The 26,091-nt window shown below is 37.4% G+C and overlaps 1 protein-coding gene across 2 annotated transcripts in view; it reads right to left on the reverse strand.

The window, feature by feature from the left end:
* The window catches only part of csf1rb (colony stimulating factor 1 receptor, b), a 79,410-nt gene that overhangs the window by 46,583 nt on the left and 6,736 nt on the right, over positions 1 to 26,091 (reverse strand). For both annotated transcript variants that reach the window (XR_013794473.1, XM_079585042.1), the window contains exons 2-6: positions 9,387 to 9,647; positions 7,523 to 7,807; positions 7,283 to 7,416; positions 2,315 to 2,474; positions 2,019 to 2,214 (exon numbers count right to left, since the gene is read on the reverse strand). Coding sequence is in view for 1 of the 2 variants with exons in the window: in XM_079585042.1 (XP_079441168.1) it covers positions 2,019 to 2,214; positions 2,315 to 2,474; positions 7,283 to 7,416; positions 7,523 to 7,807; positions 9,387 to 9,647 (1,036 nt within the window). In the remaining variant the exon portion in view is untranslated. The remainder of the gene's footprint in view (positions 1 to 2,018; positions 2,215 to 2,314; positions 2,475 to 7,282; positions 7,417 to 7,522; positions 7,808 to 9,386; positions 9,648 to 26,091) is intronic.

Genomic DNA, 26,091 nt, shown 5'->3' on the forward strand with positions numbered 1-26,091 from the left:
GGTTAATTCTCGTGTTACGCATCACGTTTGAGTTTCTGCAAGAACCAATGAGGTTCATTCTCATGTAACGCATCACGTTTGAGCTTCAGCAAGAACCAATGAGGTTCATTCTCATGTAACGCATCACGTTTGAGCTTCAGCAAGAACCAATGAGGTTAATTCTCGTGTTACGCATCACGTTTGAGTTTCTGCAAGAACCAATGAGGTTCATTCTCATGTAACGCATTACGTTTGAGCTTCAGCAAGAACCAATGAGGTTCATTCTCATGTAACGCATCACGTTTGAGCTTCAGCAAGAACCAATGAGGTTCATTCTCATGTAACATATCACGTTTGAGCTTCAGCAAGAACCAATGAGGTTCATTCTCATGTAACATATCACGTTTGAGCTTCAGCAAGAACCAATGAGGTTCATTCTCATGTAACGCATCACGTTTGAGCTTCAGCAAGAACCAATGAGGTTCATTCTCATGTAACGCATTACGTTTGAGCTTCAGCAAGAACCAATGAGGTTCATTCTCATGTAACATATCACGTTTGAGCTTCAGCAAGAACCAATGAGGTTCATTCTCATGTAACGCATTACGTTTGAGCTTCAGCAAGAACCAATGAGGTTCATTCTCATGTAACGCATTACGTTTGAGCTTCAGCAAGAACCAATGAGGTTCATTCTCATGTAACGCATCACGTTTGAGCTTCAGCAAGAACCAATGAGGTTCATTCTCATGTAACGCATCACGTTTGAGCTTCAGCAAGAACCAATGATGTTCATTCTCATGTAACATATCACGTTTGAGCTTCAGCAAGAACCAATGAGGTTCATTCTCATGTAACGCATTACGTTTGAGCTTCAGCAAGAACCAATGAGGTTCATTCTCATGTAACGCATCACGTTTGAGCTTCAGCAAGAACCAATGAGGTTCATTCTCATGTAACGCATCACGTTTGAGCTTCAACAAGAACCAATGAGGTTCATTCTCATGTAACGCAGCACGTTTGAGTTTCAGCAAGAACCAATGAGGTTCATTCTCATGTAACATATCACGTTTGAGCTTCAGCAAGAACCAATGAGGTTCATTCTCATGTAACGCAGCACGTTTGAGCTTCAGCAAGAACCAATGAGGTTCATTCTCATGTAACGCATCACGTTTGAGCTTCAGCAAGAACCAATGAGGTTCATTCTCGCATCACGTTTGAGCTTCAGCAAGAACCAATGAGGTTCATTCTCGCATCACGTTTGAGCTTCAGCGAGAACCAATGAGGTTCATTCTCGTGTTACGCATCACGTTTGAGCTTCAGCAAGAACCAATGAGGTTCATTCTCTGTTACGCATCACGTTTGAGCTTCAGCAAGAACCAATGAGGTTCATTCTCGTGTTACGCATCACGTTTGAGCTTCAGCAAGAACCAATGAGGTTCATTCTCGTGTTACGCATCACGTTTGAGCTTCAGCAAGAACCAATGAGGTTCATTCTCGTGTTACGCATCACGTTTGAGCTTCTGCAAGAACCAATGAGGTTCATTCTCGTGTTACGCATCACGTTTGAGCTTCAGCAAGAACCAATGAGGTTCATTCTCATGTAACGCATCACGTTTGAGCTTCAACAAGAGGTTTGTTCTCGCGTGTCAAGCATGTTCAGTTGAGCCTCTGTTTATGTTTGCTGATAAATGGTAATATCTGAATACAAGCCTAAGTAAAATGAGTTCATCAAATAAAGTGATCAAGTCTCTTTAGAAAATTTGGACTACTCCGCTCACTTTTTTTTACCTTCTTGAAGCGTCAAAGTGTTAGTTACTGGACTGTCAATGGAGGGACAGAAAGCTCTTAGATTTCAACAAAAATACCTTAATTTGTGTTCCAAAGATGAACGAAAGTCTTACGGGTTTGGAACGACATGAGTAATTTAAATTTTTTGGGTGAACGAACCCTTTAAAAGGCCCATTATCAAGAACTGATCTGGTCTCGGATCACATTATAATTCTGAGCACAAAAACAAATGAACTAAAAGTCTGTTCAACCTTTTGTGTATCCTGAGAAATGTTTCCTCGTGGGTATGATTCGATTCGGGAGTTTTCCAACGTGTCCATTTCACTTCTGGATATGCTTCAATCTGCACACCAAGTTTAACAAGATCCCCTTGCATCACCTCAATATCCGTCCTATTCACCTTGTGTTCAGAGGACAGGATGGGAGTAAGTCTAATGTAAGGTTTATCTGAAAGAGAACACCAAGACCATGACTTAAACACAATTTCACAGACAAATTTTACCAAAACAAACTTTTGAGTATCCGTCTCTGATATAAAGAAACCTACCTACAACTGTAAGAACTGCGGTAACACTGTTGTGTCCAGCTTTATTCTGCCCGGTGCAGGTTAAATTCCCTGAGTCGGACATGTTGACTTGATGAAGAGTCAAAAGGGAAGTGAAGCAAATGTCACACCTTTTGTCTTTCTTTGTTTCATGATTCAGTACCTAAGTTGAACAAATATTGATAAAAAAATTACCAAACGGTGCAGTAAGCATTCAAAACAATCTTACAACAATCAGGAACTGAAATGGATTTAGAGGAACTGAATAGCTTTGAATTTAAATCAGGTCCCACTTTATATAAAAGTGTCTTTACTATGTACAAACATTTAAATTCATAATTTGATACAATAAACTGTACTTAAGTTTTAAAAAATGCCGGTAACACTTTATTTTACAGTGTCCTTGTTACACGTTACTGTATTAAAAACTATAAATCATGCGTAATTACATGCAACTAACCCTAAACCAAACCTCAATCCTGACCCTAACCTTACTGTAAGTACATTTAAGCCGCGTTTCCACCGCAGGAACTTCCCCCAGGAACTGGGAACTGTGGGCTGGGACTCGGTGGGTTTACACCGCAGGATCAGGGTCTAAATGAAGTTCTGGGTAAAGATTTCCCCCTCCGAAAGTCCCTGCTGGCGAGATATTACTTTTTCAAAGTTCAGGAACTTTCGGAGGTGGGGCTTATGTGCTGAACGTGCTGATTGGTTGTGTTCACGCCGCATTCTGATTGGATGACTCCACGCACCATTCTATTTTAACCGCCATTTTTAAAAAATCTATTGCGGTTCGTGGCTTCATGCAGTGCAGTGCATTCACTGCAAATATGGAATTTACAGTTTTTTTCAATCGCTAACAAGCGCTTACCCATACTTCAGATATTTTTTCTAAACTCTTAACACAGACTCACACCTACAAAACACAATTGGCCAAATGGTTAATTTTCTTCTCAAAAACACATTTTGTTAAATATATACTAACTCTTCATTTCAAAATAGAACACATCTTTCTCTGCACACACTAACTTTACCAAAACACTGGAAATCTGACTCAAAATGAAATTATTCTGTCAAAGAATAACACTTGATTTCTTTTCACAAGGTACATGCAGTCAATCAAAGTACACCAGGTTTCAGAATACTGGCTATTCTTGACATTACAAAAACTGCATAGACTTTTATGTTTCAGTTTTACAGGTATTTGCATGCAAACCATGCAATCCACCGTTTTTACACTAAATGTCTTGGTTGGGAACTGTATGTCCACATGTACAGTAATGTTCTCATTCAAAAGCATTCCAGTAAAAAGCAAATCAGTTTTTTTCCTTTTACTCTTTACTACAGGAGGTACAGTAGAAACACGGTATGATAGAACAGAAAAAGTTTTACAGTATTGCTTACAGTGAACAAAATATCCATGAAACACATAAGAGCATTCTGAACAAAAAAAAAAAAAACAACAGCAAAAAGCACAAAATTACTGTATCTAATCTCTGCGATCTTCAGGGTTAGGCCACATGTTTTCATCAACATCACATCTGATATTATCCAAGGCGATGCACCTGGGATAAAACCACTTGGTATGTTGGATCCACCCTTGGCAATCATGAACTGTGATGTCCCTGCACCAGCATCCATGGCTTCAAGGAGGGACATCTGGTCATGTGGTTGATGGTCATAAACCGTCCACCTCCATGCAGAAAATAACTCCTCTCTGGGGTTGAGGAAAGGTGAATAGGGTGGAAGGAAGAGACTTACCAGTCTTGGGTGGACTTCAAACCATGTTGTTATTGCTTGCGAATGATGGAAAGCCACATTGTCCCAGGTAATTACAAAGGTCCTCATGTTTTCACCCTCCTGATCCTGCTCTGGACCCAGGCGCTGGTGGAGATCATTGAGAAAGGCAAGGATGCGCTCGGCATTATAGGGTCCACTGGCTCACTGCTCCTGCACCTCTCACTGCATCTCTCACTGCATCTCTCACTGGGCCTGCTCTTCTCACTGGGCCCCTTGCTCTTACTCTTCCTCTTCCAGACATTACAGTGTTTGTCTTTTTCTGTTTCTGTTTCCAAACACATTACTCCTCACAGTCCTTCTTTTACTGTATAAGTGTCAATGTAATAGAAAAAAATAACCCCTGCCACTCTAAGCCAGTCTAAGCCAGACTGGAATCAGCTGTGGTTGGCCCAATTTACCCAACATAAATAAGCTCTGTGTCAATTATTCAATTGTTTGTTTGTTATCAGCTGAGATATATTGTTTTTGAACTGATCATTGCAGAAGCAGAGGTTTTTATACTGTATCTAAGGTTTGGAATATTGTTTTTGCTATTGTGGGATGTTGTGTGTTAACATTCGTAAATACTACAAAAACAATCCATAGTTTTGTTGGGAGGTATAGCTTGTCTGTTAAGAAAATGTAAGCATTATGGAAATGTGTTCACTGACTGCATATTGTTTGAAAACGACATGAAATGTGTGAATGGTATGGCCACAAAAGACCGATGCTGTGCTAATTGTGTTTAGAGTTTTGAAAATGTGACAACTGGCTGGACAAACGCTTGTTAGCGACTGAAAAAAACTGTAATCAAATAAAAACACAGCTGGACCGACGACGAGGTTCAGGCTTTATTCAGCGTATTTGTGGAAGAGGACATTTTCTGCGCGTACGTCCCATCCGTCTCACGGTCAATGTCCACATCGTCTAATTTTATAGCATTACGAGTTTTCTGAACACGCTTTAGTATCAGTGCTCGTCTCTTTTCTGCCGTTTTGTTAATTACCTTGTTAGTAAACCAATACATCACAAACAACTGCAGCACAGTTTGAATCTCCTCCATACTTATTATAAATGTGGCGCTCAAAACTGATTACGAGCAGTTTACATAATCTTCCCGGTACTTTAGACCGCGGTGTAAACGCAGAAAGCAACCGGTCTGGGGCAAAAAAAGTTCCTGGGACAAATTGTTCCAGGTAATTTCGGTGGAATAGTTCCTATAATTCGGCCTATAGTTAATTATTATAACACAGAACAGAAATGCATAACTACATTGAAACACGGACACCTTAAAATAAAGGGTAACAATTTATTTTAGTGTCCTTGTTACATATGTTACTTGTACATACCATAGTAATAATAGTAAAATATGTATAATTACATGATGCAACTAACCCTCAACCAAACCCTAATCCTACCCTAACCCTATAGTAAGTACATGTTGTTAATTATTATTACTCAATACTTAAATATATAATTACACTGTAACAATGACACCTTTAAATAAAGTGGGTAAACCTTTATTTTACGGTTTTCATGATACAGAGTAAATACTTAATTAATTACTTAGTAGTGGACGTTGTAATAACATGTAACAAAATGTAATTAATACTTACAGATTGTAATTATGCACATGTAATAAGCAGATACTGTTACACATAGATATACATGAAGTACACTTAAGTACAATCTTGATACACTTTATTTTACGTAGCTTATCCCTGTGTAATATTATGTAATTTTAATGTAGTTAGGAAACTACTGCATGTATTTAAGCTGTGAACTAGTGGGTTAAATCAAACTAAGGGGCATATGGATAAGGTATGTAGATACACATGAAGTACTTAAGTACAATCTTTATACACTTTATTTTACGTAGTTTATACCTGTGCAATATTCTGTAAATGTATTTAAGCTGTGAACCAATGGGTTAATTAAGATGGATAAGGTGTGCAGATACACATGAATACACATTATATTTTTGGGTGAACTATCCCTTTAGGTAAAGTTTTACCTGGAATTCCTCTACTCTTGATATGCATTTATGCATTAATAAAGGGTGGCAGAGGTGGACAAGTACACAACTTCCTTACTTGAGTAAAAGTACAGATACTACTGGTCAAATATTACTCTGTTACAAGTAAAAGTTGTAAAGACAGATTTTTACTTAAGTAAAAGTACAGAAGTACTCATTTTTAAAAGTACTTAAGTATAAAAGTAAATGTCAATGCATTGTTTTATTATTGTTGCATGTAATACTTACAGTACCTTATGCCTCTGAATCTCTGCCTGCCCTCATATCAATATCACATGTATTTCTATAACACAGTTCCTGTAGTGGGATTGAATAAGTCATTCAATAACGTCCACAATGGTTTCGGACACACAAATGGCTGTTCCCAGTTATTTGGCTTTTAGTATGAACATGTTAGCCTTGTTATCTATAAGCTAGTGTGCTCCAAAACAATGACAAAATTCGGATTTAGAAGACCAAACCCAACATTGAAAATGAAAATCAGGTTGATGTCAGAATCCAATGTCAGATTGACGTTAATCTCCAACGTTGGACAGACGTTGTATTGTGGTTGAAAATCGGTTGACGTCAGAAACCAACATCAGTCGAGTTCTGACGCCAACCAGACTTTCATTTACAACCAAAATGCAACGTCTGTCCGACGTTGGATGTTGACTTCAATCTAATGTCGGGTTGACGTCAACTCAACTTTCATTTACAACCAAATGCAACCCCTGCAACCAAAATCATCCCTGACGTTATACTCTCTACTCAAGGAGCTTGACAGAAATGTAGTGGAGTAAAAAGTACGATATTTGTCTTTCAAATGTAGTGAAGTTAAAGTAAAAAGTTTCCAGAAAAAAATAATACTCAAGTAAAGTACAGATACTCAAAAGTGTACTTAAATACAGTACTCAAGTAAATGTACTTCGTTACTGTCCACCTCATTTGATTATTAATAAACATATGGAAGTTTGGAATATCTTTACAAGAATACTGTAGTCTTGTCTGTGATCACAAGCCGAGAGTCTAGACCAAGACACTGTGTAGTGAAATTCAGACCAAGGCCATGTTTTCAAGAGGTTTCAAGACCAAAAATTCAAGATTGATTCAGTTCCTTACCAATAATCTTTTTTTTTTAATGTTTGTAATGAGATTGAGTTCTTGGAAGACTTCACCTTATCTGATGAGCTCCAGCTGATGTTGAACGAATGATCTTGGTTTTTGATGTAACAAGGGATCCGCAGCGTTTCACCAACGACTCGCACGTACTGGTCGTCTGGGAGCGACAGCGGCGGCGGCTGTTGTGCTTCTGTGGGAAACACATGGGTAGTGCACGATTCCTACAATAACATTCGATTCTTGCAATCTTTCATCGATGAAATGACAAAACAGCATAAAAGACTCACACAACTCACTTTCTAGGACAGTGATTTTGAAGACATCAGACATCATTTGGACTCCATTAATCTTCACAGCACACACGTAATCTCCGTCGTAGCTGGGCTGAAGGTTTTGCATCAGTATGCCACGTTTGGGATCCGCAGTGTAATTCATCCGGGACGGGACGTCTGATCCGTTCCACATCTTGAGGGATAACTCAGTACTCGCTGGGTCCGTCACCAAGCAGTCCAGCCAGTAGTCTGAGCCTTCTTTCTCAACTATCAGTGGGTTTTGAGGTGTAGTAAAGGCTTTGACAGAATCTATTGCAGTAAAAAAATACACACATTAACCCGAATAAGTTGGCAAAACTCAAATTTACAATATAATATTATATAATATATATATATATATATATATATATATATAGTATAATATTGAATGAAATATGTGTCTATGTTTAGTCCCTGTACAATAAGGGCCCTATCTTGCACCCAGCGCAATTGACTTTGTACACCGAGGCATGCATCATTCCTATTCTGCACCCGCGCACAGCGGACGTTTTCCTCCACAGACGCACGTCGATAAATTAGGGAATGAACTTGCGCTCGCGGGGGCGGTTCAGTGAACAGAGGAGTGTGTTCCGGCACAAACGTTCTCTGGTGATATTTTCCAGTTTTAGAAAGCAATTCCGCCACTGACCAGGAGAAACCCAGTCTAAAGACAGTGGCGCCGCGCGTTAGTCATATGCTCTTTTAAGGGCGCGTGCTTGGCTATTATGTAGCGTGTGAACAACACACACACTTTACTTCTCTAATATAAACGGACGCAGCCGTTTTCATTTTTGCAAATCATACATTGTTACAAGGAAAATTATTACCACACGAGGGAAATCATTGTTGTGTCCGTGAAGATGTGAAAAGAATCTATCTAGATTAAAAAATAAAAATAAATCTAGATTAGGCTACACATTTACCCAAATTATACGCCTGTTGTATAATGTCACTTCTTTGTGTTTTACGGCCCTGACGAGAACGTCGGTCTCCTCGGCTGTGAACCGCTCCTGGCGTGCGCCGGCAAACCCGCCGTTATAATAGCGATCCGCCACGGAACAAGCGCGCCGGCTCTTAAAGGGAATGTGAGAGGACGCTCTGATTGGTTTATTTCACGTTACGCCAAAACCACACCTATGAATAATGAAGCGACTTCAGACCAACACATTTTAGATTTGTGCCAGGCGCAAGAGTCGTTTATCCCGCCGGTATAATAGCAACAGCGCCCGGGATCCGCCCACAAAGTTACTTGCGCTTTGACACTTGTGTTTCAGAACGTTACAATAGGGCCCATAGTGTATTGTCAGTGTAAACTGTTAATACCGAAAATGTAACCCCTACAGGGAAATAATTACTGTACACTGGCTGTCCAGAACATATATGTGACCCTGGACCATAAAACCAGTCACATGGGTAAATTTTTTTTTGGTAGTTGAGATTTATACATCACATAAAAGCTGAATAAATAAGCTTTCTATTGATGTATGGTTTGTTAGGATAGGACAAGATACAGCTACCGAGATACAACTATTGAAAATTTTAACTATTGTAAACTACAGAAAATCTGAGGGAGCAAAAAAATCGAACTTTTAAAGTTGTGCATTTATGTTCACGATTGTGCTGCATTCACTCACAAAAATAAATATTTTATATATTCACGGTAGGAAATTTACTAAATACCTTCATGGAACATGATCTTTACTTAATATCCTAATGATTTTTGGCATAAATTTTGACCCATACAATGTATAGTTGGCTATTGCCACAGATATACCTGTGTGACTCGAGACTGGTTTTGTGGTCCAGGGTCACATATAGATACTCATTCTAAGTTTTATAGTGCACATACCTTTCACATATATGTGTATCTCTGAGTACAGGGGTGTGTGAGTCGTGTAAGTGCAGCGGTATGTTCCCGTGTGCTCTGCGGTGGGCTTGTGGAGCGTGAGGGCCTTTAGTGAGACGTGTTTCTGGAGTCTGGCGAGTCTTGTCCTCCACACGACCTCCCCCTGTCCCTCACAGATCAGAGTCAAGGGTTTGTTCGCGGACCAGATCATCTCAGACTGATTCAGAGGAGAGGCGTTCAGCTTTATCACGGGAGCGGAAAACCCTGCTCAGACACACAGAAGAGGTCAAGGTCAAGGTCAAGGTCAAGGTTTGTTTATATGCACTTTAAGAGCAACATGAGTGCAGACCAAAGTGATGCACAACATGCAAAATGACACATCACTCTACAAAACTCTACAAAACTCTAAAACATGCTGGGTTGTTTAAACCCAATTTTGGGTCAAATATGGACGAACCCAAATGTTGGGTTAAAAATGTAATTAAAAAATGTAACCCAACTGCTGGGTTTGTCCATTTTTGACCCAAAATTGGGTTTAAACAGCCCAGCATTTTTTAGAGTGTATAATTCATTAAGAATTGTAAAATTGGTCATTTAAATATTAATAATTTAAAAGAAAAAAAAAAGAGAGAAAAACATAATACAAAACATCACCAGACAAATACAAAACATAACTACTCTCTAAAAAATGCTGGGTTGTTTCAACCCAAATTTGGGTCAAATATGGACAAACCCAGCCATTGGGTTAAAGTTTTCCATTTAAAAATGTTAACCCAACGGTTGGGTTCATCCATATTTGACCCAAATTTGGGTTAAAACAACCCAGCAATTTTTTAGAGTGTATAGTAAAGGTGTAATGAAGTTACGCATAAGCCAGAAAAAAAATATAGATATGATTAAAGAGATTACATTTACATTTTATCAAATTATCCCCAATTTTGGGTCAAATATGGACAAACCCAAACGTTGGGTTAAAAATGTAATTAAAAAATGTAACCCAACGGCTGGGTTTGTCCATATTTGACCCAAAATTGGGTTGAAACAACCCAGCATTTTTTAGAGTGAAAGCGACTTACAAATGAGAACAATAGAAGCATAGATATAGAAGAGAAGGCATAGATATAGAAGAGAAGAGACGAGAAGAGAAGAGAAGAGAAGAGAAGAGAAGAGAAGAGAAGAGAAGGGAAGGGAAGGGAAGGGAAGGGAAGGGAAGGGACGGGACGGGACGGGACGGGACGGGACGGGACGGGACGGGACGGGACGGGACGGGACGGGACGGGAAGGGACGGGACGGGACGGGACGGGACGGGACGGGACGAGACGAGACGAGACGAGACGAGACGAGACGAGACGAGACGAGACGAGAAGAGAAGAGAAGAGACGAGACGAGACGAGACGAGACGAGACGAGAAGAGAAGAGAAGAGAAGAGACGAGACGAGACGAGACGAGAAGTGTATTTTAAGTGATATTTTGGAGCAGTCAATAAAACTGTGGAAGACGAAACAAACTTTCTCAAGAGAATACAGATGTTCTTCGTCACACGTTTCGAGACGTTATTGTGAGTATTAAGCACAGAAATTATTCTCCCAAACGTTTCTTTAGGACTCGGTATAAAGTTTAAAAGACAGTTTGAAGAATTGCGATTTCATGCATTCATTGGTTTCACGATCGTGTTTTCCCGGTCACCACAGAATTATCTGATGGCAGCGAATAGCTTTATTTTCCTGGTGTAATATATCTCTAAAATACTGATGGACTTCTGAGGTGTAGTTTGTGTGACGTGTGGAGCTGATGCTGAACACAGAGCCGATACATTTCAGTCTTTCGGGGGTTATATATATATATATAGGCCTATTTTAATATGAACACTTCAAGCTCGTGATTTTCTTATTCATCCATGTATTTTTTCATCGCTCGTGTCAGTAACTTTAAGCTGTCCGGAAAGCTGGATATATTTACATACCATGAAATAAATAATAAAAGCAAAATCTACCATGACTGACACAAATCTCACCCTCTTTATATAATAACTATAAGCTATTGAACGAACTTAAGGAAAACTTTTCCACGAAATGTAATTACATTTTTCCAACAAAATCTAATTTGTTTGAAATGATTTGTTGTAAGAACTTAAATTCATTTAGTCAATCCTGCTAGATAAAGATTAGTCCTGCCTAAAATCACCATCATTATAATTTTGGCTAATTCGATTCTACACTCACTTCTATTGCTAGATGTTACTAGTGTTCTATTTAATTAAAACCACTTTTTACACAGTAATATTATTTATTATTTGTGCAGTTCTGCGAGTGCGGTTTAATGCAAATAAAGTGTATACTGAATGCCCACAACCTAAACACAGCCACTCTTCTGCATTATGGGAACCACAAAATTCAAAAGCATTACAGAAAGTCCTAGTTTCTAACATAACTGAACATTAAACACTAACATTAACTAACAACATATTTCCATTTACTGAAAAACACATAAAATAACACTTTAATCCCTAAATGTATGCAGTCCCTTGCAAAGCATGCTGGGAACTACAGATCCACTGCCCAGTTAGATGTCAAAAAAGATGATTCATGTAGTTTTCACACAAATTAATTAAGTAAACTTCCGTTTTAAATATATTAGGTTGATTGAACACGATAAAATTAATTTGTGACAAAATATTAAACAATTGTGTTACTTTTGCTTATTTTAATTAATTAAATTTAACAAGAGACCAAAATGTATTTTTTGAGTGCTTTGTCATTAATGTTAGTTTTTATTTTTATTTGCAGGTTTTTAAACTATGCTGCTTTTGAAAGTTTTCTTCACCACATTAAGACTAATTATTAATGTGCAGAAGACTTCTTAAATGTATTCAGTGTTTTTCTTTATTCAAAACGAGGTATTTCAACCAAATTTGTTAATAAAGTGATGTGATAAAATATCAACCCTGTTGTCTGTGTTCTGTATTTTGCTTAATGTATTTATGTTTTTCATGCATTTATTTATTTTGGGACCGTGAAAAATAAAATTGCGAAATCGTTCCATTGGCTCAACAAATTATTTCTGATAGAGTCAATGTTAAGACACTTTGGAGAGGTCTGATGTTTTGTTTGTTTGTTTGTTTGTTTGATTGATTGATTGATTGATTGATTGATTGATTGATTGATTGGTTGGTTGGTTGATTGATTGGATTGATTGGATTGATTGGATTTATTGATTGATTGATTGATTGATTGATTGATTGATTGATTGATTGATTGATTGATTGATTGGATTGATTGGATTTATTGATTGATTGATTGATTGATTGATTGATTGATTGGTTGATTGATTGATTGATTGATTGATTGATTGATTGATTGATTGATTGATTGATTGATTGATTGATTGGATTTATTGATTGGATTTATTGATTGATTTTTAAAGTGAGCTGAGAGGAGGATCCAACATTCTCTGGGAATATTCTCTGAAGAATATGGGATGAAAAAGATCTGAGATGTATAAGGAGCAATCCCTTTAAATGCAAACACTAAACCCTTAGGTAAGAGATGCTAACACAGAAAAAGTGAAAAAAATATGTATAGAAATATGTAAAACAGTGAGATTGATTGATTCAATGATTCCTGATGCCAAACACAGTTATCATCAATCGCTTGTTTATTGCCATGTCATCATGCCATGTAAGTCTGTAACGCATGCAACAGGTTACAGGTAAAGTTAGATCAACCATAACACACACAACAAATCAATCAAAACATTAATGAAAAAAGTTCATCAAAGTTGTCCTAAGACAAGAACGGGTATTGTTCAAAATGCATGTATAACTTTGATGAAAGGTTTTGATCCACTTCAAATGTTGACTACTGTATCAATCTGCACTTCATTACATGTCTCGATTCGGATCTCAGGTTTAGCTATAGATTATTGTGAGGTTTTTAGCGTGCCTTTTTGTTAGTATATGTTTAATACAGTCAAACCAACATGTATTCAGACTCCTTCAACATGTCTCACATTATCACAGTTTACTCGCTATAGTTTAGAAAACAGAGATAAAATATGACAGGAACTCAGTTGATATTTGACAGGTTTTGTCCGTCCTTCTGTTAGACTGTCTCACACACACACACACACACACACACACACACACACAGGTTTTGTCCGTCCTTCTGTTAGACTGTCTCACACACACACACACACACACACACACACACACAGGTTTTGTCCGTCCTTCTGTTAGACTGTCTCACACATGAATTATGTTGAATATCTGTCAGCTGGTAAATTTAACTACACAATTAGATAATACCAGTTTAGCTCAACCAGTGACCAAGCAATGCTTCATTGTGTTCAGTGTGTGTGTGAAAACAGCATTAGCAATTAAAGACAAATCAGCTCAAAGTGTCAATCATTTTTGGTCCCAAATTTTTTTACATTTTACTGGTAGTCACTGTATGGAGAATTATTGGGTATAATATCTCACAGTTTACTTTATTTTTTTCTCCTCACTTACATAAATGAACAATAGTCAAAATGCTTCATAAGCCGTTTATCCGGCGCGTTTATTCGTTCTGTCAATTCAATGATTCCTGATGCCAAACAAAGTTCATCAATAGCTCTTTTATTGTCATGTCATCATGCCATATAAGTCTGTAACGCATGCAACAGCTTACAGGTAAAGTTAGATCAACCATAACACACACAAAAAAACATCCAGAAAACACCAGGACTTTCCAGTGTGACATGTTATGGTAGAGTAACACAGGATCATATCAAAATGATCTGCACTTCATTACATGTCTTGATTATGATGTCATGTTTAGGTAGTTTAGCTCGATTATTGTGGCGTTTTTAGCGTGCCTTTTTGTTAGTACAAGTTTAATATGTCATCAAAATGCTTTAAATGCGGTTTATTGGCTCTGTCTCTGGAGCGCCTCCTGCATCATGGTGGCGATGCGGGACGTTTGCAGGAGCAGAGCCTGATGGTTCTCCACGAGGAGGCTCTGGAGACGGGCCATGCTCTGCAGGTGAGTGATCTCCTGCTCGCCCCGATCGCCCGCGGCCCGCAGGACCTGCAGCACCTCGGCCTGAACGCTGGACATCTCCTTGTTGTCCAGCACCAGCTGCTTCAGGGCCTTCACCATCTCCCCGAACCAGCCCCTGCTCTCCTGCTCCTCCTGGATGAGCTGAGCGAGAGAAAGCTTCAGCTCGTCCAGGCCACAGCACGCCGGGGACGCCGGGGACGGCGGGGACGGCGGGGGCGAGCTCTTATCCACATCACTCACTGTCATATCATACGGGCTGATTAGCTCTTCATTTGCTAAAGGGAGCACACATACAGTAAGCTGCAAGATTTCCCCACAAACAAGTTATAGAATTATATGTCACACTCTAAAAGTGCCCAACTTTGGGTCAAATATGGACAAAACCACCCGTTGGGTTACATTTTTTAACCCATTGTTGGGGTTTGCCTATATTTGACCCAAAGTTGGGTTAAAACAACCCAACTTTGGGTCAAATATGGACAAAACCAGCCGTTGGGTTACATTTTTAACCCATTGTTTGGGTTTGCCTATATTTGACCCAAAGTTGGGTTAAAACAACCCAACTTTGGGTCAAATATGGACAAAACCAGCCGTTGGGTTACATTTTTAACCCACTGTTTGGGTTTGTCTATATTTGACCCAAAGTTGGGTTAAAACAACCCAACTTTGGGTCAAATATGGACAAAACCTGCCGTTGGGTTACATTTTTAAATTGCATTTTTAACCCCAAATTTGGGTTTGTCTATATTTGACCCAAAGTTGGGTTAAAACAACCCATAATTTTTTAGAGTGGCAGTTTTCATCAAAAGTGAGCCACTGCCCTGAAACCAACTTCAGAGTTACTGATAGATAATTACAGGTAAGATAACCGTTGATTGTGTTACCTGTTATTTAATGTAATAACTCTATAGAATTATTACATTAAATTACAGGTAAGATAAGCAAGGACTTCACATTACATTACAGGTTCAGTATACTGTAATTTTGCTGGGTCAAAAATGCTGGGTTGGTTTAACCCAACTTTGGGTCAAATTGTGGACAAAATCAGCCATTGAGTTAAATGTTTTAATTACATTTTTAACCCAACGTTTGGGTTTGTCTATATTTGACCCAAAGTTGGGTTAAAACAACCCATCATTTTTTAGAGTGGCAGGTTTCCTCAAAAGTGAGCCACTGCCCTGAAGCCCTAATCAAACACACCTGAGCAAGATAATGACGAATTCAGAGTTACTGAACTCTAAAGAATGCTGGGTTGTTTCAACCCAACTTTGGGTCATATGTGGACAAACCCAACCGTTGGGTTAAAAATGTCGGTAACACTTTTTATAATAACTGCACACTATTAATCATTAGTTAAGCATTAGTAAACAGTTAATTCATCATTTATAAAGCATTAATAGACATTTAAACAGTTTATTAATCATTTACTCACACTTTCTAAGTGATCTTATGAATCAATGACAACGTCTAAATAACTGGTGTGTAAATAATGCAATACTTCATTTAGAAATGATAAATTGATCATTAATAAAGTATGAAAATACAATTATCAAATACATTATACACTCTAAAAAAATGCTGGGTTGTTTTAACCCAATTTTGGGTAAAATATGGACAAAACCAGCCGTTGGGTTCCATTTTTATAATGCATTTTAATCCAACGTTTGGGTTGTCCATATTTGACCCAAACTTGGGTTAAAACAACCCAGCATTTTTTAGAGTGCTTATAAGAATAAAGCATTTATAGCTGTATTTATAAACCGCTTATTAATGTATATTAATGCTTTATAAATGATGAATTAACTGTTTACTAATGATGAACTAATCATTAATAGCGTGCAGTTATTATAAAGTGTTACCAAAATGTAATTAAAATTTTACCCAACGGCTGGGTTTATCCATATTTGACCCAAATTTGGGTTGAAACAACCCAGTATGTTTTAGAGAGTAGAATTATTACATTAAATGACAGGTTCCTGAGCAAGATAAGCAAGGACTTCACAGGTTCAGTACACTCTAAAAAATGCTGGGTTGTTTCAACCCAAGTTTGGGTCGAATATGAACACACCCTGCCGTTGGGCTGATTAGCTCTACATTTGCTAAAGGGAGCACTCATATCGTAAGCTTCAAAATTTCCCCACAAACAAGTGCTGTAAAAAGTTATTGCTGGTGTAACTTAAAAAAGTAAGTAACCTGCTGGTTGCCTTAAAATGTTAAGCTAATTGAAGGTAAAACGTTTAGGTAATACAATGAAGGAGATTGGTTTAATCAACAGAAACTCAAAATATTATGTTATTATTATAATAATATGCAGTATGTCCTATATGTGGGTTTCCTCAAAACCGCCCCACTGCCCTACAAAACCCGAATCAAAAACACCCGAGAAAGGACTTCAGAGTCACTATTTTCATGATTTGTTGTCAAAACATTTTTTAAATCAACTTGGATAATTTATGTGGTTCAGATAACATAATACGGTAACACTTTACAATAATAACATTAGTTAATCAATGTATATGAACTAACCATGAGGAATACATTTGTTATTTGTTCATGTTTGTTAATGTTAGTTAATCAAATCCAGCTGTTAGTTCACAGTGCATTAACTAAAGTTAAGTATTATCGTAGTAAATGTTGAAATTAACATTAACAAAGATTAAAAATGCTGTAGAAGTATTGTTCATTCTTAGTTAATGTCAACTAATGTAGTTGTTAATGTTTATGTATAGTTTAATGTAGTTATTAACTAATGAAACTTATTGTAAAGTGTTGCATAATATTTTGAGTTACTGTTGATTATCTTCCTCATTGTATCACCTCAATTTTAAATTAACTTAAAAATGTTAAGGCAACCAGGTTACTTTACTTCTTTTAAGTTAAACCAACAATAACTGTACAGTGTAGAGTTATTACATGTCTGATCACAGGTACAGTAGTTTGATCTGGCTTTGAGCTCAACTCTGCAGAGCCGGATCTGAGGAACGCTTCAGTGTACAGTCCAAACTAACATTATTCAGACACCAGATATCATTTTTTATATTTTTTCACTAGTGTGTGCAGGACACTATTGTTCATTTACGTAAGTGAGAAGAGCAAAATAAAGTAAACTGTGAGATATTATACCCAATAACTCTTCATACAGTGACTACCAGTAACATTTATTAAACATTTGGGACTAAAAATGATTGACACTTTGAGCTGATCATGTGTTTTGTCTTTAATTGCTAATGCTGTTTTCACACACACACTGAACACAATGAAGCATTGCTTGGTAACTGGTTGAGCTAAACTGGTATTATCTAATTGTGTAGTTAAATTTACCAGCTGACAGATATTCAACATAATTCATGTGTGAGACAGTCTAACAGAAGGACGGACAAAACCTGTGTGTGTGTGTGTGTGTGTGTATGTGAGACAGTCTAACACAAGGACGGACAAAACCTGTGTGTGTGTGTGTGTGTGTGTGTGTGTGTGTGTGTGTGTGTGTGTGTGTGTGTGTGTGTGTGTGTGTGTGTGTGTGTGTGTGTGTGTGTGTGTGTGTGTGTGAGACAGTCTAACAGAAGGACGGACAAAACCTGTGTGTGTGTGTGTGTGTGTGTGTGTGTGTGTGTGTGTGTGTGTGTGTGTGTGTGTGTGTGTGTGTGTGTGTGTGTGTGTGTGTGTGTGTGAGAGAGACAGTCTAACAGAAGGACGAGCAAAACCTGTGTGTGTGTGTGTGTGTGTGTGTGTGTGTGTGTGTGTGTGTGTGTGTGTGTGTGTGTGTGTGTGTGTGTGTGTGTGTGTGTGTGTGTGTGTGTGTGTGTGTGTGTGTGTGTGAGACAGTCTAACAGAAGGACGGACAAAACCTGTCAAATATCAACTGAGTTCATAACATATTTTATTATCATTTTCTAAACTATAGTGAATAAACTGTGATAATGTGAGAAATGTTGAATAAATGTTGGTTTGACTGTATTAATAAAGTTTATGAAATGATATGGTAGTTGACATGTTTGGTGGTTTGACACACTTCATCTCAAACTATACTCTATAACTCAGTTTAATGACCTCGTATTAATGGAAAGACTGCATGGATTGCTTTTAAAATGTCACAGGAGCTTTAAATAATCCAGTGAAGGCAAAAAGATGGTTAAAAATGCAAAACATTTTCCAGTAAAAAAAATATTTTTTTGCTCTTTAAAAATGCATTTTTTTTAGTTGTAAATTTGTAAAAAAAAAAAAAAAAAAAATCTAAACAAGACAAAATAATGGCACCGGGGGGATAAAAATCAACGCAAAGTTCATAATCTTTCATCAAAATTACATTTCTTCCCTTCCCTGATGATGTGTTTAAAACCGGTCACTAGTTATGTTTCCATCCAACTGTTTTTATGCAGATTTTAGGATATCACATTTAAAAAACGCTGGATGGAAACGGCAAGATGTGCATCAATTCTAAAAATGTGCATACTTTTTTTTTCATCCAATAAAAAAACATGTGCATAAACTACGATGGAAACACTGACTGAATAAATCCCTCGATGCGCACACACATGACTTTGCCTCAGCGTCAGCTGTGATTGGATAACTGGAGTAACCAGCGGACCAATGGCGTCGCAGCGTCTCTAATGTTGGTTTGGTGTTTCTGAAAGTTGAAGTGTGTGATCAGAATGATGTGTGTAATCCCTCCAGAAGCGTCTCACACTGACACACACACACGAGTGTGTTCCCGAACACCAGATCCGAACGCTAGAGAACACGACAGCGTTACTGAGTTTTGTTTTGTCTGACGCGAGACACACTCGTTTATGATGGAGGGAAAAACAGCAACTTACAGTTTTATTACTGATATTTTGAGTACATTTTTTGCGTCACGTCACGATTTTGTTCTCTTGAACACATGGGATGAAAACACTGATTCCTTCGCAAATGTTTTGTGTGACATGCCAATTTTGCGCATAAAGTAAATGTGCAACTTTGAAACGTGGCTCAGTTTACAAAATTGTTGAATTTTACTAATTTTCAATGGTCGAAAAATAAATACTTGTTGCATTTAAAGAAATGTTGACACTAGAAATGTACCTTTCATTAATTGACATAGAAAATAGATGTTTTAAGAGTCCTCTTGACCTTGAGGAGCTGCAGGTGTCCTCCTTATGATATCATTTCCTGTTTGAATCCATTACCGTGTTGAATCCATGTACCAGAAATTGTTCCAAAAAACGTTTAAATTGGAGATATACGTCACAATAAGTCCGTTTCATGCTGGAAACCAAAGTCTTATTATCTTTCACAATATTGCTTCTCAAGAATATTTGTCTTGTTTTAAGGATGGTTCGATTTTTTTGACTGGAAAACAAGATGATAATAATAACATTAAAAGCTTTCTGCTCCACAAAAAGAAGAACTTCCTACAGAACAACATGAGGGGGATTCAATTATAACTTTCATATTTTGGAGACTTATATTTATTTAAAAAAAATTAAAGGAACTAAGATGTACTGTAAGCGTTCACTTCACAAATTTTTATTTTGTGGTGAAGTAAATACAGAAAAAAAACATGTAATTTACAGGCAAGAATGTAAAAAACGAAGTAAATTATATTAGTACTCAAGTCAAGCGTGTAGAAATTAAAGCGTAAATATCAATGTTATAAAATTAAGAAAAATCACTCAACTTTTCTGAATCTGGTGTTCCCATCATGCACTGGGCCTTGAATAATTAATGAGGTTGATTTCTCACTGTTGTCCAGCTGTATTTACACGGTTTCATCGTTGCTTTTGTAGTTAGGATTAGTAACGTGACATTTGGTGTTCATTTTCTACTCAAAATCACACAATCCATCAAATGTTACCGTCATTATGCTAATACCAAGTATCGAGGTGTCTGTGACACATGACTCCTGGAAAGTAGATGTGATGTCTCACACAAAATCTATTGTATTAATTACTTAGATGTTTATAATAGTGTGGTATACTTCAGTGTTATATTGTTTGAGTGATATATATTGCAAAGGAAACTTCAACTAAATAGATATTACACAACCTTTTACTAGCCGAGTTAAAATCACTTATTTTCTTTGTTACTTTCACTTAACTTGGTTAAGTAGAGTTTACTTAATTCCATATGTGAAATTTACGTAAAAAATATTTGTGCAAAAAACTTGCAAAAGAAAAATTAACCCCTTAAGCGGCACACCTTTTTTTTAATAGGCATGAAAATGCACATTCCGAACTTAAATGTTTGTAATTCAAGAATGCTTTGGAATATAGATGTAAGATTGGTCTTGTTTTATAGAAAACATTTGGCAGATTTTTGTAGAAGTGAACAAAATTAAGAAAGTGAAACAGAAGTTGAGTTTATGAAAATGTACAATGTAAAAACTTGAATTATTCATATTTTATATAAAATATATTCTTTCAAAACCTGGTGGACTCTAAAACTGCAAGAAAATCAAAGCCAAAATCTGAACAAGTTGTGTTTCAAATGTTAGGTTGATATCTCAGAAAATAATCTTTCAGTGAGGTTTAGTTTGGGCGCAGTACCACACTTCTCCACTAGTGGACATTACTGCCCATATAAGGGCGCCTCCATCTCCATATGTTGTTTGAGTCTGACTCTGAACCATTATTTTTACAATTTTTATACAATTTTTGAAGTAGACATCCTATTCAGAAGTAGTGTTGGAAGTTTGGCAGATTCTGAAATGAACTCAACCTCTAAGAAACACAGAAGATCACGTATGTGCATTATAGCTCGCTGCCACATCACTAATGCTGAATCTATTATTATTTTCTTTATATTTAAAACATTTTCAGACCTTTTTTTCTAAAAGAATTGAATGGATGCTATCTTTATAAAACTATTCTTGTTGCAAATTGATAAATTACGGCTCCTCTGTCATATATTTAGAAAATCAGTAAACAAATATGTAAACTAGAGATTGTAAGCTTTCAAATGATATATAGTTTGTCAAGATTAGTTTAGGATATTACTGTTTTAAATATGTAATGCCAATATAAGGAGTTTCTTGATATCTCAGAAAATAATCTTTCAGTGAGATTTAGTTTGGGCGCAGTACCACACTTCTCCACTAGTTGACATTACTGCCCATATAAGCATGCTATCCGGAGCTGTCGCACGACTCAACCACATGTGATGTCATGAGCTACAGCCAATCAGTGCAAGGCATGTGTTGAGGTCACCCAACCCGATCTCACGGCAATTCGTACGAATTTTACGAGGTGGCTAATCCGTACCAATTCATACGACCTCACTCGTACGAATTTGTAAGTTTTTTGCTAAATCGTACATATTTTACAATTTGCCAAAATCGTATGAATTCATACGAATGACCCCTGACCCCGCCCCTAAACCTACCCATCACGTGGGTTTAGACAAATCGTACAAATTCGTACGAGTGAGGTCGTACAAATTCGTACGAATTAGCCACCTTTTAATCACTCGTACAAATTTGTACGAATTGGTCGTGAGATAGCGTCGGGTCACCGGGAAAATACGCATTTTTTTTTTCAGAGCAAATCATCGCGCAAACAGTTTGCAGCACTAATTTCTGTCTGACGTCCATATTCAAAGAAAGACTCGCGAGTTGTGTTCTCCTTCGCTGGGTAATGGTGCGCGTGCTGTTTCACGTCATTTTCGGTTCGTTTTATCGCGTGATTTTTTGTGACAAAACGTGGTTTGTAGACAAGCTAGAATCGTTGGGTGACAGAGTTGTTGTCCACTCGTGTAGTGAGTTACCTCCTGTTGCGGATCAATCACGTTGTCGTGTGGTGTGAACAGCTCAACAACTTGAACACTCCTGACTTCACAGAGAGCAAGTCATGTAGTGTGAACCGCACAGGGGTGCGTTTCCCGAAAGCATCGTTAGCCTATGGTCGCAAGTTCCGTCGTTATCAGCAGTTCAACGATTTGGTGTTTCCCGAAACCATCGTTCCAACGAACGTTCGCAAACAGCATCGCAAACTTGTGTGGTTGGAGCGACTGCTCTCGAGCTGCGGTTAGAAGCAGAGTTTCTAGTTTACATGAGATGTAGACTGAATAAATCCTTATCTTTAGCAAAATAAGCAAGCTGACATTCAGCACAACCCGTGTTATTTATTTAGAATACATAAAAATGTAATTTACGTCTTTTAGTTTGTCAAGAGATTTAAAGCACCGTTTTTGAAGACTGCGCATGTGCGAACGTGCTCTACTGTGTAAGAACGAGACAAATATTGAGTCTGGTAATAAAGCAAAATAACTTAGAACAATTAGAAATGGTCTTCAGATGCCATGTCTGTAACTTATATGACAAAATCTAGCGTTAATTCGATCTCAAACAGATTCATTAAAATAAGTTATTAGTCCACCACGTGCGAGACGTCATAAACCAACATGGTTGAACGATACTTTGCGACATACGGTTTCGGGAAACACTTGTGACTCGCTAGTTGATTTCTCCAACGATGCATCGTACTACGGTAGTTAAGCAGCGAGCTATATAGTTGAACGGGAAACGCACCCCTGCTCTGCCCGACGTTTTAAAATCATGTAGTGTGAACGCCTTTAGAAGTATGCAAATATTCTTGTTGCAAATTGATATATTACGGCTCCTATGTAATTTATTTTGACAATCAGTCAACAAATATGAAAACTAGAGATTGTAAGCTTTCAAATTATATATAGTTCGTTTAGATTTAGCATAGGATATTACTATTTTAAATATGTAATGACTGGGGGCCCACTGTTCTTTTTTTTTTCAGTTTTCCTTAAACACATTTCAACAAAGTCTTGATGTTTATAAAAAAAAAAAAAAAAAAAATCCATGTTCATTCTGCATCAACGACATTTACTGTTGAACCGAGGTGGACATCACTAAAAGTCAAACGTCAGATTGTGGTTTGTGCAAAAATTTAAGGCATGAAATGCGAAGCAGCGGAAATTGCGAGACACGGCCTCGGATCGCAGTGTTTGCAGCAACACAGGGTCGTGTCTCAGTTTTGAAGAAGGGGCCCGGCAGTATTTTTAACTCCAGAAAGGGGAAGCGAGAGCGGTCTGCGTACGAGCGTCTGAGGCGCTGCAGAAGAGCCCCTCTGATTGGGTCCCTCAGGAAACACATTGCACCGGTGGCCCGTTGCACAGCCACATCCCAGGGGTCTGTTTCCCATTCCCACTTTCACTTCTGCTTCGAGTCGGACAGGACACACCAAACCTCGACAGGACTGTTGCAGCGCTGGCCATCAAAGCCACAGCCATCACACACCTGGCTTAAAAACACTCTGTTCCCCGCGCTGTTCACACACCGCTGGCGTGATGCAATGCTACATTATGCACTATATGGGTTTATTGTTACTGTAAAAAAATATTTTCATGATTTGTTATCACAACTTTTTATCTTTTGTCAAATCAACTTTGATAACTAATGTGTGAAGATAACATACTATTTTGAGTTTATGTCTATTAAACAATTCTTCTTCATATTAACTCAAATTTTTAATTACAACAAACTCAAAATTTTAAGGCAACAAGGTACTTTGCTTTTTTAAGTTAAACCAACTTATTTTTTACAGTGATGGGTTTAATGAACTGGGTTTATTGTTACTGGGTTTAATGCACTGGGTTTATTGTTACTGGGTTTAATGCACTGGGTTTATTGTTACTGGGTTTAATGCACTGGGTTTATTGTTACTGGGTTTAATGCACTGGGTTTATTGTTACTGGGTTTAATGCACTATTGGTTTATTGTTACTGGGTTTAATGCACTATGGGTTTATTGTTACTGGGGTTAATGCACTATGGGTTTATTGTTACTGGGTTTAATGCACTATGGGTTTATTGTTACTGGGTTTAATGCACTGGGTTTATTGTTACTGGGTTTAATGCACTATTGGTTTATTGTTACTGGGTTTGATGCACTATTGGTTTATTGTTACTGGGTTTAATGCACTGGGTTTATTGTTACTGGGTTTAATGCACTATTGGTTTATTGTTACTGGGTTTAATGCACTATTGGTTTATTGTTACTGGGTTTAATGCACTATTGGTTTATTGTTACTGGGTTTAATGCACTGGGTTTATTGTTACTGGGTTTAATGCACTATGGGTTTATTGTTACTGGGTTTAATGCACTGGGTTTATTGTTACTGGGTTTAATGCACTATTGGTTTATTGTTACTGGGTTTAATGCACTGGGTTTATTGTTACTGGGGTTAATGCACTATGGGTTTATTGTTACTGGGTTTAATGCACTATTGGTTTATTGTTACTGGGTTTAATGCGCTATTGGTTTATTGTTACTGGGTTTAATGCACTATTGGTTTATTGTTACTGGGTTTAATGCACTGGGTTTATTGTTACTGGGTTTAATGCACTATGGGTTTATTGTTACTGGGTTTAATGCACTATGGGTTTATTGTTACTGGGTTTAATGCACTATGGGTTTATTGTTACTGGGTTTAATGCACTATGGGTTTATTGTTACTGGGTTTAATGCACTATGGGTTTATTGTTACTGGGTTTAATGCACTATGGGTTTATTGTTACTGGGTTTAATGCACTATGGGTTTATTGTTACTGGGTTTAATGCACTATTGTTTTATTGTTACTGGGTTTAATGCGCTATTGGTTTATTGTTACTGGGTTTAATGCACTATGGGTTTATTGTTACTGGGTTTAATGCACTATTGGTTTATTGTTACTGGGTTTAATGCACTATGGGTTTATTGTTACTGGGTTTAATGCACTATGGGTTTATTGTTACTGGGTTTAATGCACTATTGGTTTATTGTTACTGGGTTTAATGCACTATTGGTTTATTGTTACTGGGTTTAATGCGCTATTGGTTTATTGTTACTGGGTTTAATGCGCTATTGGTTTATTGTTACTGGGTTTAATGCGCTATTGGTTTATTGTTACTGGGTTTAATGCGCTATTGGTTTATTGTTACTGGGTTTAATGCACTATGGGTTTATTGTTACTGGGTTTAATGCACTATTGGTTTATTGTTACTGGGTTTAATGCACTATGGGTTTATTGTTACTGGGTTTAATGCACTATGGGTTTATTGTTACTGGGTTTAATGCACTGGGTTTATTGTTACTGGGTTTAATGCACTATTGGTTTATTGTTACTGGGTTTAATGCACTATTGGTTTATTGTTACTGGGTTTAATGCACTATGGGTTTATTGTTACTGGGTTTAATGCACTATTGGTTTATTGTTACTGGGTTTAATGCACTATTGGTTTATTATTACTGGGTTTAATGCACTATTGGTTTATTGTTACTGGGTTTAATGCACTATGGGTTTATTGTTACTGGGTTTAATGCACTATTGGTTTATTGTTACTGGGTTTAATGCACTATGGGTTTATTGTTACTGGGTTTAATGCACTATGGGTTTATTGTTAATTGTTACTGGGTTTAATGCACTATTGGTTTATTGTTACTGGGTTTAATGCACTATGGGTTTATTGTTAATTGTTACTGGGTTTAATGCACTATTGGTTTATTGTTACTGGGTTTAATGCACTATTGGTTTATTGTTACTGGGTTTAATGCACTATGGGTTTATTGTTACTGGGTTTAATGCACTATGGGTTTATTGTTACTGGGTTTAATGCACTATGGGTTTATTGTTACTGGGTTTAATGCACTATGGGTTTATTGTTACTGGGTTTAATTCACTA

Source organism: Phoxinus phoxinus, assembly GCF_949152265.1.
Source record: "Phoxinus phoxinus genome assembly, chromosome: 17".
NCBI classification, from domain to species: Eukaryota; Metazoa; Chordata; class Actinopteri; order Cypriniformes; family Leuciscidae; genus Phoxinus; species Phoxinus phoxinus.